At 41.7% G+C, this 17,931-nt stretch overlaps 2 protein-coding genes across 2 annotated transcripts; one reads left to right on the top strand and one right to left on the bottom strand.

The window, feature by feature from the left end:
* Positions 1-1,708: 1,708 nt before the first annotated feature.
* LOC138425161 (olfactory receptor 11A1-like) lies at positions 1,709-2,668 on the bottom strand. Its single transcript, XM_069562770.1, has one exon. The coding sequence runs from the start codon at positions 2,666-2,668 to the stop codon at positions 1,709-1,711; it is 960 nt and encodes a 319-aa protein (XP_069418871.1).
* An 11,391-nt stretch (positions 2,669-14,059) lies between these two features.
* Positions 14,060-15,019, top strand: LOC138425160 (olfactory receptor 6N2-like). The gene has a single exon (XM_069562769.1). The coding sequence runs from the start codon at positions 14,060-14,062 to the stop codon at positions 15,017-15,019; it is 960 nt and encodes a 319-aa protein (XP_069418870.1).
* Positions 15,020-17,931: the final 2,912 nt, after the last annotated feature.

Raw genomic sequence — 17,931 nt, 5'->3', positions numbered from 1 at the left:
TGTGTTTTATTTTCATTGATAAAGAGTGAACCCATGACACCCTAGACATCCCACCCTTGATCCCAATAATGGCAGAGTCCCAGATCCATGCTCTCTCTCTCCCTAAATTCTTTTCGTGTGGCCCCAGGTGTTCATATAACCTCCAGGACCTATAAGTAATAAACCTTGTTTTTTCAAATTTCCATAATGATTTTTGCTGAGATGCATCCTGCAATCATAATAAGAATCACAAGGGTCAGCCCAGCCACAGCATTAGCCTTGGTCAGAGAAATGACTGTAGGGAGAGCCCAAGTGAGTGCCTCAGGCATTCTTAGCTGATGGCATCACTACACTATCAATAGACTGAGATTGACACAAAACAAGTTTATATAAAATACAAGATATAAGGGTAGACACCAAACAAAACCATAAGTCAGCAGAAAGTCTAATGTAAAATATAAACCATTCTACAGTGAGCTTAATTTCCCCAATAAGTCAAAAGTATGAAAAAAAAAAAAGAGAGAGAGAGAGAGAGGAGAAGGACTGCTATAAAATAAAGGACTTAAAAACACAAGAAGATACAGTGTGAACCTTGTTTACATCCTGATTTTACAAATTTACTTAAAGATAATTGGAGATATTTGAACATAGTCTGAGTATTAGATGCCATTGGGGAAGTATTTTTGAATATCATAACATCAAGGTTGGCATGTTTTTTTCTTTAAATGCCTTCATCAATAAAACACACTGAGTACACTTGATTCAACACCAAGGTCAGGGGTAATAACGCACTGAGAAATTGAAAATCCACCTATAACTTTGAGTTGGCTCTCTGTACACATGGTTCCCCTGTACATATGAGGTTCCCTATCTATGGATTCAACCAGTCATAAATCCTGTACTTCTGTATTTACTACTGAAAAAAAATAATGTCGGCCTTTAAGTGAAACTGTGCAGTTCAAACCCATGTTGTTCAAGGATTAAATGTATTTACACATGGAAAACATAGCTACACTACTCACATAACACAATACTTAACACATCTGAAATTTGCTCTAAAATGTTTCAGAGAAAAAGGAGCTATAGGCAGTAGAAATAGGATTGGCAAATATTGATATTGATGCTAGATGATGGCTGTATGGGACTCATTATAGTGTTCTATCTACTTTTGTGTATATTTGAAACTTTCTACAGTAAAGTAGTTAAACAATTAAATGCACTCAGCTTTAATTTTTAATATGCTTTCCCTTTAACCTAACAATTCAACTCCTAAGAATTTATTGCAGGAAAATCTAAATGTGAACTATATTTGCATGGTGAAAAAATTACAAATGACTATGAGCTTTCACAGAGACCACCTAATTCATGTTTAGCTATGCTGAAAATCTCTGAAGAATAAATACATACATATTGGTTAAAATAAAAAGAGGATCAAGACATAGTCATCAATGAAAAACCACATTACAAACTTCCATGATTCAACTTATCTCCAGGTTTATTTTGCATTGTTGTTTTTGTGTATTTATTTCCTATAGGAAGTATTCAAAGCCTATTTGGTAAAGAAATTATAAAATATTAAAGTAAAAAATTTAAAGCACTTAAAAATTATTGCTCTACAATATTCATTTTTAGTATGAGTACAGTAACTATAAAACTTTTCACAGAGAGAAATGTCAAAACAGGACAAAGTTACTTCTACCCAACCAATCCCAAAGTCCAATTAACATCTTTACCACCATCCTCCTTCAATCATTTCAGCTTGTTTAACATACAGAAGCATCCACAGTGCCTGCTGAACTTCCTTATTCCTCAGGGTATAAATCACAGGATTGAAGAAAGGGGTGATCACAGTGTAGAGCAGGGCAAAGACCTTGGTGAGGAGCTGGGAGTGGACAGCCGAGGGTGCAATGTACAAAACCATGAGAGTACCATAGTATGTGGACACTACAGCTAGGTGGGAGGAGCACGTGGAGAAAGCCTTCCTTCTGCTGGCCCCAGCAGGAACTCTCAGCACAGCCACCACGATCCGGCCATAAGATGTCAGAATCAGTCCAAAGGGAACAGTGAGGCAGACCACAGACAGAATGAATGTTGTCATCTGGGCTACACTGGGATCTGAGCAGGCCAGGCTCATCAAAGGCATGAAGTCACAGTAAAAGTGGTCAATGTGGTTGGGGCCACAGAATCTCAGTTGGGCCATGAGGGCTACAACCAATCCATCTACCAGAAAGCCAGAGAGCCAGGCTATGACCACCAGCCCCAAACACCACCTGGGTCCCATCAGGAGAGGGTAGCGGAGGGGGTAGCAGATGGCCAGGTAGCGATCATATGCCATGACAGCCAGTAGGAAGCACTCAGCAGTGGCTAAAGAACCAAAGATAAAGAACTGGAGCAAGCAACCAGCCACAGAGATGGCTGCCTCCTGCAAGAAGCCCTCCAACATTTTGGGCACCACTGAGGAAGTGTAGAGGATCTCCAGGAAGGACAGATTAGCCAGGAAGAAATACATGGGTGTGTGCAGTCTCTGAGAGCTAACCACCGCCACAATGATTAGCATGTTCCCTAGGATGATGGATGCGTAGATGACAGTGAACACAATAAAGAGAAGGAGATGCAGCTCAGCTCTGACATAGAAACCAAGAAGGACAAATTCAGTAATAGTTTGGTTTCCTATGGAGGCCATTTCCATGAAGATCATCCAAGTTTCTGCAGTGATTAAGCGAGAGATTCTAATGCATCTTTGCATCTTCTACACCAAGCCTGAGATAAGTAGAGCTAAAATGAAAAAGATAAAGGTGAGTCTCAAAAACAAGAATCATTTACACACGTCCTTGTCTGTCTCCTTTTTAGTTGCTTTTCCAACTCCTGTCCTCTGCTGTATTCCTTAATTGTGCACATATTCAAGACTCAAGAAGTTTGATCAATGATTCAGACTCACAATTTCCAGTCTTCAGAGACCTTAACCTATTAGTTCAATCTAATATTTTTATTAGAGAAGGAAATCCCAACCCATTCCAGTATACTTGTCTAGAGAATCCCATGGACAGAGAAACCTGGCAGGCTACAGTCCACAGGGTCACAAGAGTCGAACACGACTTAGCAACTAAAGCACCACCAATGTTTTTATGATTCACTAAATTCTACCTTCCCAATCTCTGTAACCAGTCATAGAGCCTTCCTCATGAGCAACAGTGTAATGTCCTTCAAATGCCTGCTTTGTGTCCTATCACAGCTTACAATCAGCTTGTTATAGGAAAAGAAAAAAAAAAACCTGTTTTATCTTCCTTGATCACAACCAACTTCACTGTGAGTGGTTTGGAAATTCTTCCTGATACCCAAGCATACTATATTGCAGTCATCTTTATCTTAACACTGTCTCTTCATTCCTCAAGCACCTTATCAATTTTTACTTGTAAAATTCCTATGTATTCTCTCTTCATTAGTCTTACAACCTCTTTATCTTAGCACAATTATAACCTTATAGTCTCTAGATTGCCCTCTCCCTTAAAAATAATGTTCTTTTAATTCTAATTTCATACAAGATTTTACAAATGTAATAAATAATATGATTGATGAAAGTATAGGTGCTGTGTGAATAGAGAGAAAACCAACTCAAACTAGGAACTGAGAGAGTGTGAGAATCAAGGTCAGAGAGGCTCCCTGAGGAAGTAATTATAGGTAAAATGTCTTGAAGAACAAGAGTCAGCCAGGCAAAGGATAGGAGAGTGAGCATAGCATTCTAGGCAGGAGAGACATAATGGAAAGCAAAGACGTATAACTGAGTGAAAAGCTGAAAATGCACCTGAGTACCTGCAAGGAAGATCTCATATGCTATCCAAAGGGATGTGTGTGTGTTTATTAAAAATGAGAATGCATCAAATGATTGGAAGCAGAGGGAAATGGTACAGCAAAAATGCAGATATTTGTTCGCGCATGTGTGTGTGTTTGTGTGTGTGTGTCTGTGTCATAGAATCTGCTAGCAGAAGGTATGAAAAATATGATTGTCAACTCCACAATAAGACTGTTATTGGGAGTGTTTTAAAAGTTCAGTCAGGATCTTCCCTGGTGGTCCAGTGATTAAGATTCCAAGCTTCCACTGTTTGGAGGAGAGTGGACACTGGGGACACAGGTTGAATCCCTGGTTGGAGAACTAAGGTCCCACATGCTGTCTGGGGAAAAATAATAATAATAAAATTAAGCTTAAAAAAATTCACTCACATGAAAACTATTTTCAAGTCATAATATAATCCTAGCTTTTCAGATCACCGCATTCCCACTCTGTTTTTCAAGGGGTTGGGGAAGTGGGGAGAAAGAAGAAGGAAAAGAGAAGGTAGAAGGATGTGAGGATTATAGACAAATGGGAAAGTTTTAGTGGAAGATGTTGCAACACTAGGATTCCAGAGGAAGATTGTGGGATTTCTTCAAATGACTTTGAAAAACTGACTTTTTGACTCTCTGGGTTAAATGAAATGTGTTACTGATCAGAGGAAACAACTCCATAAATATCAATTCTTTAGCTTTTTATAAAAAGTCTGTGAACTAAGCTGTGAACAATTATACAAAATAGGAAACTCACCTGCAATAGCCCTTCTAAAGGTAAAAATTGTGAAAAGCAGAATATGTGCTAAGATCTTCCGAAGAGTTCAGATTATTGAAGTTTCCCAATTTCAACTCCTCCCTTGAACTCAACCTGAAATAATGTAGGACATTGAATAGAAATGTCACACTTTTTACCCTCCACTCCCCAGAGTCATTGTCTCTTCCACTCTCCATCTCCTTTAAGTTCCCTGATTCCTTTGGCTTTTCATTGTAGATCCTTCCCTTTATCACAAAAGAGGGCTGACAATTGCCACGAGGGGAGGGGCCCCTGAGAACCAATTACAACCTGACTGGAGAACAACCTTAAATAAAAATGAAATATCAGTCCCCTGAGATATTTGTCTTTCTCCAGAGGAGGTTCCTGAACTGTTGGCTTGACCAAAAGTAGAGCAGAAACCAAGGGTTATATGGAAACCCACCTTTCCATCTCCATGGGGGCTAGTGCTCTCCACTAAGCATCCCATCCCCCATTCCCAGGCTCTTTCCCCAGAACTTATCACAAAACTCTAAGTTCTCTACAGCATCCCTAAACCACCATGCCCAAGAGTGGTCCTCCCAGAAGACTGCTCTCAACCCTTCCACCCCACACCCAGCCTTCAGACCTTTCACCATCCCAAAAAGTATTTCAATTGAGAGAGCCCTGAGGAGTATTTCATGTGGATTTTCAAAGCCTTGCCAATATTGGGCCTGATTTAAGGGGAAGGAAGCTGACATGTTATTACAAAGTAACATCTACATGATTTAAAGGCCCTTCAGTGTCCTCCATGTCCAAATGCCTACCTGACAGCTCCTCTCCCATTGTTCCCTTCTGTGAATTCTCCACAGATACCAGGCTGATCTATTGACTTCTCATCCCTAGCAGTGTGTTCAGTCACTTCACTGTCATCCATCTGAGTCAAACCCTTACTTCAGTCCCATTTTTTTCCTAACAGACCAACAGAGAAAGCCCCTTTCTCTGAACTACTGTATGGTCCACTATCTACAGCCAACAGTAAATGCCGCTACTTTTTTTAATTCAATAGCTTAAATCATAGATATAATGCACCCTAACTAAAACAATTCAAATAAAATAGCAATCTCTAAAGAAAATGAATATTCTCTCTTTCTCCCCCCAGAACACTCCACCTATCTTGATGAGACCATTGTTTAAATATTGGCATCTGTCTTTACATACTTTTCCCTTTACTTATAAACACATTTGCAAACATAATGCCTCAGCACTCAGATTCTTTGCCATTGCATCACCTGGGAAGCCCTAATATCCTATGATTATTTCCAACGGTGTCAAAGAGCTCTACGATATTTGTTAAACAGAAAAAATCAAGTACAAAATAGTATGCTTAGTGTGTTCCGTTCCAACTTGTACAAAAAAGTAAAATAAACCACTCACATCTGTTTCTGTGGACATAATTAAGAAATTGAGACAGCGCTGAGACCTGGGATCCTTTGCTGCAATACTGCAAAGCTTACACCTGGACACATCTCTCTTCCCGCTACAAAATACAAAGAAACTATATGGGACTAAATATAACTGTGTGCATGCGCAGTTGGGGCAAATTCTAGACCAAAAGGTACAAAAGTCCCGACTGCCATTTTTGAAGAGGTGGAAGCAAAAACTAGGTATTGGGAGCAAAAACAGGGTACTCCAACCCAAGCCCTGGACACACTCCTTGTTGTTCAGTCACTATATAGTGTCCAGCTCTTTGCGGCCCCCTGCACTGTGGCACACCAGGCTCCTACACTATCTTCTAACATTTTCTCAAATTCATGTCCATTGAGATGATCCATTAGTTAATTAGCATCAACTAACTAAGATGATTAGATGAGATCTAACCATCTCATCCTATGCTGTTCCCTCTCCTTTTGTCTTCAATCTTTCCCAGCATCAGGATCTTTTCCAATGAGCCGGCTCTTCGCATCAGGTGGCCAAAGTACTGGAGCTTCAGCTTCAGCAAGAGTCCTTCCAATGAATAATCAGGGCTAATTTCCTTTAAGATTGACTGGCTTGATTTCCTGGCAGTATAAGGGACTCTCAAGTTTCTCCAGCAACACTGCTTGAAAGAATCAATTCTTCAGTGCTCAACCTTCCTTATGGACCAACTCTTGCATCCGTACATGACTATTGGGAAAACACTCCTACCCTCACCCATGTAAGGAATGAGCTCGCCCCTCCACTGGAACAAGCAAGGGAACGTGTTACTTGCTTTCTCTCCCTCCTGCAGCTGGCACAGGAGCCCCAATAAAGCCTTGCCTGAATTTCTTGTCTGGTCTGTAGTCAGTTTCTATTGACTGTGGAAGGCCAAGAACCTGGTTAGCGTCAAAACTACTAGTTCTTCCTATTGGGGATTTGGGGTGATAGACATGATTTTCATTTCATACATTTTTTGGTTTTTTCCGTATAAAAACTTTACCATGTTTAAATTTTTTATGTGTTTGCCAGTTACCATACAAATTGCTCTTTATTTTCTATTTATTACCTTCAACAGCCAAGATCAAAACCCTGGCCTGGTCACTGCTCTCTCTGCTATATGCTTGCTTCCTACAACACAATAGGAAAAGAAAAAACACACAAGGGAAATCAGGAGGAGGACAAGGCATCAGACAAGCTTTGGGGGATTTTCCAATACCAAAAACTGTTGACCCTAATGCAGCAGTGAATTGAAAACCCTATAGAATGAAATAACAGCATATTCACTGTAATGATTATTCAAACTTGATGGGACTTTTCCTGTTCTGTCACAAACTGTACTTGGGAAAACTTCCTCAAGCCCTCATTAGTGAATTCAGGCAAGTTGCTGTTACCTTTCCCCTCCTTAACTCTCTTTACTCCCACAGAGGAAGGTCTTCCCTAAATCCTGAAAAGAAATGTTTGTGTTCAACAAAAGCACAAGAACTGGGCATTGGGGACTTCCCTGGTGATCCAGTGACTAAGACTCCAGGCTCCCAGTGCAGAGGGTCCGGGTTCTATTCCTGGTCAGGGAAAAAGAACCTACATGCTGCAACTAAGAACCAGTGCAGCCAAATAAATATATTGTTGCTGTTGTTTGGTCATTCAGTCATGTCTGACTCTTTGAGGCCCCATAGACTGTGGCTCACCAGGCTCCTCTGTCTATGAGATTTCCCAGTCAAGAATACTGGAGGGGGTTGCCATTCCTTCTCCAGGGGATCTTCCTGACCCAGTGCTCGAACCTGCATCTCCTGCATTGCAGGAAGTTTCTTTACCATTGAGCCACCAGGGAAGCCCAAATAAATAAACAAACATAAAAAAATTATAACCTTAAAAAAAAAGAGGTGGGCATTGGACACACTCCCAATTACTAATGGTCATTACTGACCGTACAGGACTCTGTGTGGGGAGTGATCTTCTTCAGTGACTCTAGATCGAACAATATGACATCAAGAAATTCTGGAACTAACAGCCTCAGCGATGACATTCCAGAGAGCAGAAGAGGAAACCTGGTCCCCATCAGCCTGGTCCGTACAGAGAGAGGCAGATGTGGTCCTTCTACAGGGAATTGTCTGCACTGGCAGGGCTTTCTGACTCTAAGAGAACAGTGTGACCGCTGGGCTCCTGACACCAATCATTTCTGTGAGTCACCCTGGGGTGTGTGGGTCTCAGGGAGTACAGTTCCCCTGAGGAAAAGAGACACACACCAACAACACTACAGGGCAATCACCTCAGAGCATGGAGGCTCAAAAACTGGAAAATAAACTGAAGGTGCTTCTGAAGATTCCATGGTTTTCCAGAGACCCTGATCCCCTAAGGAAGACATGCTTCTGAAAAGGGAGCTGGGAGAAGAGGACACGGGGAGCTCCTCTCCAACACCTCCTCTCTCAGTTGGACTTTGTTACTGTTTTTCCTGAGACAAAAGCTGCACCCTACCTCTTTGTCCCACAGAACCAGCGGGACAGCTTTCTGGTCCTCTTTCCCATCATTGGTGAGTGCTATGAACTCCTGCCCTGATGCCTAAGGTAGTGGGGGTCAGTGTCTTTATTCATGTAAAAAGAATTAGGAAAGGAAAGTTAGAATGTAATTAATGATAGTGAGTCAGATCTGCTCTCTTAGTCAGAATTCAGTTGCATTATCCCTATTTTAAAGGCTTCCGCAGTGGCTGACAGAATCTGCCTGCAATGCAGAAGCTGCAAGAGGCTCGAGTTCCATCCCTAGATGGGGAAGATCCCCTGGAGGAGGGCATGGCAACCCACTCCAGTGTTCTTGCCTGGAGAATGGACAGAAGAGCCTGGAGGGCTACAGTCCATGGGGTCGCAAAGAGTCGGACAGGACTGAAGTGACTTAGCAAGAAAAAGGATAGGGGAAGGAAGGAAGGAAAACCTAAACTGAAAATAGCCAGGATAGGACATTCCAAAAGTAACCTGGAGCTTCACTGAATAGCAGAATGGTGCAGAGTATTTCTCCCCCTCTTTAGAACTAGAGAATAAATGTCCAGAGTGATGGATGGAGGCGAGAAAAGTATTCTTTATCAGCTGCTGAAGTAGGGAGAGAGATAGAGAAGGTGGAGCACCTAGAGTTGTTCATTTCTGAATCATACTCGGCTTCTCAGGGACAGCTGAACAACCCACTGTTTGACCTCTACCTGATATTTTTTAAAGACTGACAGTTTTCATGTATATCCCTCTGACTCAACTTTGTCCATAACTTCAGAAAGGGCAGTCACACAGCCAGTGGCTCTCATTCAGTGATATCTGAACATTTATTTTCAATAAAATTATATATTTGCCTGTTTTTGAAATTAATAAATGAAGGTAAGAAAAGGAAAATATTTATAATGGTTTTCAAGAGTTTTCGATGACATTTTTTGTGTCATTGAGTTTTCAATGACATTTTGAAAATGGTTTTCAAGACATTTTCCAAGAGTTCTTATAGTTAAGATTAAAGATGATTTGTCCAAAGTTTCAGAGGAAAATTTGACTCATAAAATTAAATGAATTCTTTAAGATAACCAAATGAGAGACGATAGATGCCATTTCTTAATTCCTGGACCAAATTCTAGGCATAAATATTGTGATACCAGCAACTACAAGCACAGCCTCTTGGTGGTGGGAGGAAGGGGACCACTACTTATTTGACCACAAAGTTTATGGAAGCATAGAGTCTGTTTTACTCCCCCTATACATTCTCACTCATTCCCATCCTGGAAAATAAAATATAGTAAGGAATATCATAGATTTATACAGGGAAAAACAATAGTATTGTGAACACTGGTTCCAGGGTACAAAGATAAAATATAAATATGCTGCCGTCAGTTCTGTTGTTCAGAATCCAGCATGGATGAAAAGAGATGAGATTGTTCCAAACCCCTTCCTCTCTGGGTTGCGGAACACTTATTGTAGGTGAAGTTTATTGCATCAGAATTTCCAGGTCCAGTTGCTATTCTTCTGAACTGTATAGCTCTCTAAACAGTAAGAATTCAGGATTATTTCACTAGTCCCTGGACTAGAACATTTGGCTGAGACTTCATAAATGAATCTAAAAGATTGGTTGCTGTTTCACAAAACACAGGAGAGGATGCCAAGCATGAGCAAAGGCACTGTGGCAGAAAAGAATCTAGGGTTTGGGGCAAAATAAGGAAAGCTGCCTAAAATGGCCCCCAACCTTTAGACTCTCTAAATGTTAAATGTGCATCAGTGATTGCTGATATATGTATATAGTACTAAGAAGACTCAATGTATGGATTGTAAGCGTACAGCAGTTGTATTTTCATGGTTACTGCCATACACCGGCCTCTGTTTACTGCCTCCCTTTCCACTGGGTCACCAACTGCCTAATGACCCCTGAGTTAGATTCCCTGATTTGTCGATCATGTTTATGTTTCAAAGTGTTCTCTGGCTATTAAGACATTTACTTTTCCTTTGCTTCTATTAGGGTGAAACTTGGCACACAAATCCCCGTTCGTTTTTGTTCCAATCACGTTTTCATATCAATGTGCCTTTTTAATAACCCCAGCCAACAGCCAGTCCTAGATTTGCTCTACTAGCTCTACTAGCAGTAAAAGGGAGAGAGCCCAGTCTGCTCACATGACCCCTCCCCCCGTATCTACTTTTTCTGGTCAGGCAGATAAGGAAGAAGAGGATCAATATGCTGGTAAGGCTGTATCCTCTTCTTGGTTGGAACTTTGGCTCAAGCCAAAGTAATTTAAATAGAAGTCGAGCCGCTCCCTTAAGCCTTGGCCTTCCACTCAGGTTCATCTTGCCAGTTGACTCCCAACTGAAAGCCTCATACGAAATTTCTGATGCCCCAAACTCTTTGCCCGATGACCCAGTATGAGCCCAAATGCATCAGCTCTCTATAACCCTGACTCTGGAGCCTGTACCTACACATGGATTCGTCTTCATTCCACTGGGAAATCAGTAATTCAAGGAAGCAAGATCTAGTTCTTCTCTGCCCAGAGGTCTCACCGCATCACCTCTCCCAAAGCTCCTCCCCTAGCCCCATCAGTATCTGCTGGTGGGTGAGCATCCACTGAGGAAATCAGAAGTCAGTGTCTTTTCTCTGCAGGTCTCACTTTCCCTTCAGGGAAAGAAGGGAGTTGACTTAGGAAAGAAGACTGTTGGAAGGTCAGAGATGGAGACAGCCTGTCCATGCAAGCAAGCCCTGCCTTCCCCACAAAAATGACCCACCCCTTCCTCCTAGCCCTCACCTTAAGCAAAGTGAAAGTGAAGTCGCTCAGTTCTGTCCGACTCTTTGCAACCCCATAGACTGTAGCCTATCAGGCTCCTCAGTCCATGGAATTTCCCAGTCAAGAGTACTGGAGTGGGGTGCCATTTCCTTCTCCATGGGATCGAACCCGGGTCTCCTGCATTGCGGGCAGAAGCTTTACAGTCTGAGCCACCAGGGAAGCTCCACCTTAACCAAAGCCCTAGGGAACTCCTCAGTGTTCAGTTCATGCCTCTGTGCATTTGCAAGCACCCTGCTCTTTGATACCTAAAAACTCCTTTGTATTCATAAAGACTGATGTTGAATTTGACCTTCTCTGTGAAACTTTTCTCTGCTTCTAAAAAGTCAGATCCTTCAACTGCGGTGGTTTCCTTAAGGTCCTTTGACTAGCCCATGTTTATAACACTTACCAAAATACTTCATGATACATCTGTTTATATCTAGATTTCTACTATTAGACATGAGCTCCTTGAAGTCAGAAGCTCAATGGTATTCATAGATAAGTAAAAATTTGGGGCTGGAGAGAGTAGAGAAGAAGAGTTCTTTCTTCTGACATAAGTCTCTCAGCAGTTCTTACTGGGAGAAAACAGACACAGAAAGTTTGTATTTAGAATGAGCTCTGGGGAAATAGGAAAAATCCTACCGGCAAACTTAAAAACACACTTTCTTAGACAGGTGGTATAGAACACATGTTACAGGGTCTGCAAAAGAATGCCAAGCCAAGGAATTGGAACCTGATATATAGTATTATAGAAATCACTGTGCCGTAGGCAAAAGAATGATGGAATGAAAACTGTGTCCAGAAAAATCCATCTGGCAAGGAATTCTGGACACTTTGGAATAGAAAGAAGCCGGGTAACAATTAGCAAGCAGCTTTGATCATGTATCTATTCATTCTTCTACCTGACATTTAGTTTTTACTGCTCTGTCTTCCATGCTGTATCCTAGGTTTTGAGAATAAAACCTTGAATAACGTAGAGCTCCCAACTTCAAGGAGCTGAGGTTTAATAGTAGAAAAATAGACATAAACAGATATATCACAAAGCACTTTAGTAAGTATTGACACGGGGGCAGAGAAAGAGAGAGGGGAAGAAGGGAGTCATTGAACATGAATCCATATTTGCAGCATGGGAAAGCTGATGGGTGGTAGCGTCATGAACAAAGGAGATGGTACTAAGCCTGAACCAGGAGATGGTAGTGGAAGAATGGAAAGTAAAGGATGAAGAGTTCAGAAGTTTCTTTTTATGGTTTCAAGTGTGCATTGATGTTTGCATGTGTGTGTTTGCGTATGTGTGTATAAATACATAAGTGAAAATAAAATATTTCAAAAGTTAACATTCCAATATAAATAATGTTTCTCACACTGAGTGGAAAATATTCTGATGATTCTTAATTTCTTTTTAATACTTATCAATTTTTTCTAGTTTTTCTTAACTAACTCAATGCATTTCTTTTTAATATTTATTTATTTATTCAGCTATGCCAGGACTTGGTTGCAGCCTGAAGGATCTTTATCAACTAACATTTCTGACATCAAAATAAAATAAATATTTTAATACCGAAATAAAATATCCCTCTTGATACTGAAAGTGTATTTATTATAAAGTGGTGACACAAAAATTTACATTTAAGAAGTCACTGGTAATCTGACATCTTGGGCATATATATCAGATCATATTGAATATTAGATTTTTGCATCATACCTTTACATTGTGTCAAAACAATTTTTCATGTATTTTTTATTTCATGTATTTTAATGTATAGCATAATTAATCTTACTCCTAATGTTGAATATATTTGATATTTCCATTTTTAGAGCACTTCAAATGAAGAAACCTGCAAGATGTGGAAAATATGTAAAACTCACGTCTCAATAATGTCAGTGCTATCACCTTCATCCATCCCAATGAACTTCAGCTATGCAAACCTGAGTATCCTCTGAGCCTTGCTTTTGTGATCAGTTTGGATTTAAGCACATATCTATAACAGTTGTTTCCTTTCAAGGATCTTAGTTCAGTTCAGTTCAGTTCAAGGATCTTAACCCATCCCCACATTCCCACCTGGGAATCCAAGCCTACATTTACTCTTCACGTTAAACTATATTCCACTCCTTACCCTTCTCTGAGCAAGAAGATCTCTCTTACTCTGCCTTTGATTCTCAGAATCAGAGTCTCCATGAAGGGCCTCTATCCAGTCTTGTGCTGGAATCTGTACAAAGGGAAACACACTCACTCCCCACCTTCTGAGATCTGATGGCAAGACAGCTACTGTCCAGAGCAGGCAGATAGAAGATCAGTAAAATCCCATATCTTCTGCAAGTCTGAAGGTTAAAGATTCTTGGGATCAGAGAGCTCAGGGCTACACACTAACCAATCCTTGGAAATATTAAGTTAAATAATATGAACTTCCTGGTCTGAAGTCCAAAAAAGTTGATATCTACAATTATATGCAATTCAACCTATGCTTGGGGACAGCGTGGCTCCACGTTCACTCTAGTTAGAGCCACAGCTGAGTCCGCTCCTCTAATCATTCTAAAGAGAATTCCTGGGAAATGTGGCATTTTAGGACCTATTTCAATGAGAAGAAAGAGAGAGCGTCTTGAATATTTAGTAAACCTACTTTTGAAGAAGTAGACTACTCTCTGCTTTGGAGAAGCTCTGAGGCAGTCAAAGAGTGAATTAAAAGGAATACTGGGAGTGTGTGGAGCCCAGATGGTGGGATAAAGCTGGAGAGAAAACCATGTAACTTAAGACATCTCAAGATCTTCATATGTCTTCTCCATGCCCAGCTGACCCACGAGGCTGAATGGAGATAGCCAACCGCACCTTGGTCACTCAATTTATCTTCATGAGATTTTCCAGCTCTCCACGTCTGCAGCTGCTCTTCTTCTCCCTCTTCCTCCTGGCCTACCTCTTATCCCTGGTGGGCAATGGGCTCATTGTGCTCATTGTGGCCCTGGACGGGAGCCTCCACACTCCCATGTACTTCTTTATCTGCAACCTCTCCTTGGTAGAGCTCTGGTACACCACAGTCACCGTGCCCAAAATGCTGGCCAACTTTCTCAGTTCCCAAGGGGTCATCTCAGTTCCCAGCTGCATCACCCAGTACTACTTCTTCTTCTCTTTGGCTGCCACAGAACTCTTCTTTCTCACCACCATGGCCTATGACCGCTATGTGGCCATCTGCAGACCGCTCCACTACCCACTGCTGCTCAGCCCTCAAACGTGTGGTACCCTGGCTTGCATCTGTTGGTGTGTGGGATTCCTCTGCCCCATGTTCCCTTCATTCCTCCTTACACAGATCTCCTTCTGCACCCCTAACCAGATCAACCACTTCTTCTGTGACGCTGACCAGATTTTCCGCCTTTCTTGCACAGACACATACGCCATCCAAGCTGTGGGCTATGCTTTTAGCACTGTCATTATCCTAGGGGCCCTGGTCTTTACCATGGCTTCCTATGCCCACATCCTGGCCACAGTTCTAGCCATGGCCTCAGCTGCTGCTCGGCGGAAGGCCTTTTCCACGTGCACAGCTCATCTTTCCGCGGACACCATCTACTTTGGCACTCTCATATTCATGTATGTCCGCCCCGCGGTTAAGTATGAGCCAAGTATCAACAAGATTGTGGCTATTTTCTACTCAGTCATCACTCCCCTTCTCAATCCTCTCATCTATACACTCCGTAACAAGGATGTCAAGGAAGCTCTGAAAGTCTTGGTGTCCCGGATGAAAAAGGTCTACTGCTCCAGCGGGGAGAAAAAGTGATGGAGCCACAGGAGAAGCAGAGAAAGCAAAGCTGGCGGGATGTCCAGCAGAAAATAACTCCTAGTCATTGACTTTCACCTGTGCAAGGCAGCTTTTTAAATCATTAAGCTTAGCTTTTTATTTATTTTTTAATTTTTGGTTGCACTGTGTTTGTTACTTCATGAAGCCTTTCTCTAATTGCAACAAGTAGGGGTTGCTCTTGCCAGCGCACTGGCTTCTCACGGCAGTGGCTTCTTTCATTCTGGAGCACAGGCTCTAGGCGCAGGGGCCTGAGTGGTTGCAGTGTATGGGCTCAGCAGTTGCTCGCAGGCTCTAGAGCTCAGGCTCAGTAGTTCTGCCACACTCACTTTAGTTGCCCCAACCATGAGGAATCTTCCCAGAACAGGGATTGAACAAGTGTCCCTGCATTTGTAGGCAGACTCCCATCCACTGTATGACCAGGGAAGTCCAATCGTTAAGTCTATATATTTGCTCTGGGAAGTTATCCGTGGCACATGTTAAGCAAAACAGTTGCTCTTTCTGCCAACCAGTGTGTCCATTTTTGCCTGTTCCTTCCATTTCTCAGCTTCTCCAGAGGAGTGAATACTCTCATGTTCATATAAGTGCTGGGAAATCGCACATGGTTTGTAGTCTGTACATCTGGGTTGGACATCCAGCTCCCTCACTTGCTATCAGGCAGGTAACCAAAGAACATCAAATCCTTTTTAGTTCTCTCAGAGAGAAGTTCTGATGTTCAGTAGACTTAATAACATGCAAAGCAGTGAATGAAGAAATGATGCAAAGCCGAAGAATTGATGCTTTTGAACTGTGGTGTTGGAGAAGACTCTTGAGAGTCCCTTGGACTGGAAAGAGATCCAACCAGTCCATCGTAAAGGAAATCAGTCCTGAATATTCATTGGAAGTACTGATGTTGAAGCTGAAACTCCAATACTCTGGCCACATGATGTGAACAACCGACTCATTGGAAAAGACCCTAAAGCTGGGAAAGATTGAAGGCGGGAGGAGAAGGGGACAACAGAGGATGAGATGGTTGGATGGCATCACTGACGCAATGGACATGAGTTTGAATAGGCTTCAGGAGTTGGTGATGGATAGGGAAGACTGGTGTGCTGCAGTCCATGGGGACTGCAACCATGGGGTTGCAAAGAATCAGACATGACTGAGTAACTGAACGGAAAGCAGTGAACAAATGCTGGTTTATTAGATTAGATTGGCATGTAGTTTTCTTTCCTTGTAGTGCTGTTATGCACTGGACTGTGTGTGACCACCTCTCTCACCCCCAGAAAAATTCATATGTTGAAGCCCTAATGACCAATGCCTCAGAATGAGGCTGTATCTGGAGACAGCACCTTTAAAGAGATGATTAAGGATAAATGAGGTACCTGGAATGGGGTCTAATCCAATATGACTACTAGTATCCTTTTAAGAAGAGGCAGCTAGAACACAGATACACAGAGGGAAAACCAGTGTCTTAATACATAGGAGAAGACAGACTTCTATAAGCAATGAGAGTAGACTCAAGAAACTAACCTTGCCAACACTTGGATCTCCAGACTCCAGAACTGTGAGATAATGAATCTCTTTCTTAATCCATCCCATCTGTGATACTTTGTTAGGGCACCCCAAATAAACTTTGCCTGTTATTTTCTTTTTTATTGAAGTTTAATTGATTCAAAATGTTATGTTAGTTTCAGGTGCACAGTAAAATGATTCATGTGTGTATATATATATATATATATATATATATATATATATATATATATATATTCTTTTTCAGATTCTTTTCCCTTCAAGGTTATTACAAAATAGTGAGTACAGTTTCTTGTGCTATACAATAGATTCTTTATAGGTTATCTATTTTACATAAAATAGTGGGTATCAGTTCAGTTCACTTCAGTTCAGTCGCTCAGTCGTGTCCGACTCTTTGCAACCCCATAAATCGCAACACGCCAGGCCTCGCTGTCCATCACCAACACCCAGAGTTCACTCAGACTCACGTCCATCCAGTCAGTGATGCCATCCAGCCATCTCATCTTCTGTCATCCCCTTCTCCTCCTGCCCCCCATCCCTCCCATCATCAGTCTTTTCCAATGAGTCAACTCTTCTCATGAGGTGGCCAAAACACTGGAGCTTCAGCTTCAGCATCATTCCCTAAAAAGAAATCCCAGGGTTGATCTCCTTCAGAATGGACTGGTTGGATCTCCTTGCAGTTCAAGGGACTCTCAAGAGTCTTCTCCGACACCATAGTTCAAAAGCATCAATTCTTCAGCGCTCAGCTTTCTTCACAGTGCAACTCTCACATCCATACATGACCACTGGAAAAAACATAGCCATGAGTAGACGGACCTTTGTTGGCAAAATAATGTCTCTGCTTTTTAATATGCTATCTAGGTTGGTCATAACTTTTCTTCCAAGGAGTAAGCGTCTTTTAATTTCATGGCTACAGTCACCATCTGCAGTGATTTTGGAGCCTAAAAAAATAAAGTCTGACACAGTTTCCTCTGTTTCCCCATCTATTTCCCATGAAGTGATGGGACCAGATGCCATGATCTTCGTTTTCTGAATGTGGAGCTTTAAGCCAACTTTTCCACTCTCCTCTTTCACTTTCATCAAGAGGCTTTTTAGTTCCTCTTCACTTTCTGCCATAAGGGTGGTGTCATCTGCATATCTGAGGTGATTGATATTTCTCCCGGCAATCTGGATTCCAGCTTGTGCTTCTTCCAGTCCAGCATTTCTCATGATGTACTCTGCATATAAGTCAAATAAGCAGAGTGACAATATACAGCCTTGACATACTCTCTCCTATTTGGAATCAGTCTGTTGTTCCATGTCCAGTTCTAACTGTTGCTTCCTGACCTGCATATAGGTTTCTCAAAAGGCAGGTCAGGTGGTCTGGTATTCCCATCTCTTTC

Source organism: Ovis canadensis, chromosome 20 (genome assembly GCF_042477335.2).
Source record: "Ovis canadensis isolate MfBH-ARS-UI-01 breed Bighorn chromosome 20, ARS-UI_OviCan_v2, whole genome shotgun sequence".
In the NCBI taxonomy this organism is placed as follows: Eukaryota; Metazoa; Chordata; class Mammalia; order Artiodactyla; family Bovidae; genus Ovis; species Ovis canadensis.
Note: the sequence above shows the minus strand (reverse complement) of the source record. Positions and strands in the feature narration are given on the sequence as shown.

Excerpts from the sequence above, each read along its gene's own strand:
- LOC138425161 (XM_069562770.1), bottom strand. The coding sequence starts at position 2,668 with ATGGAAATGGCCTCCATAGGAAACCAAACTATTACTGAATTTGTCCTT.
- LOC138425160 (XM_069562769.1), top strand. The coding sequence starts at position 14,060 with ATGGAGATAGCCAACCGCACCTTGGTCACTCAATTTATCTTCATGAGA.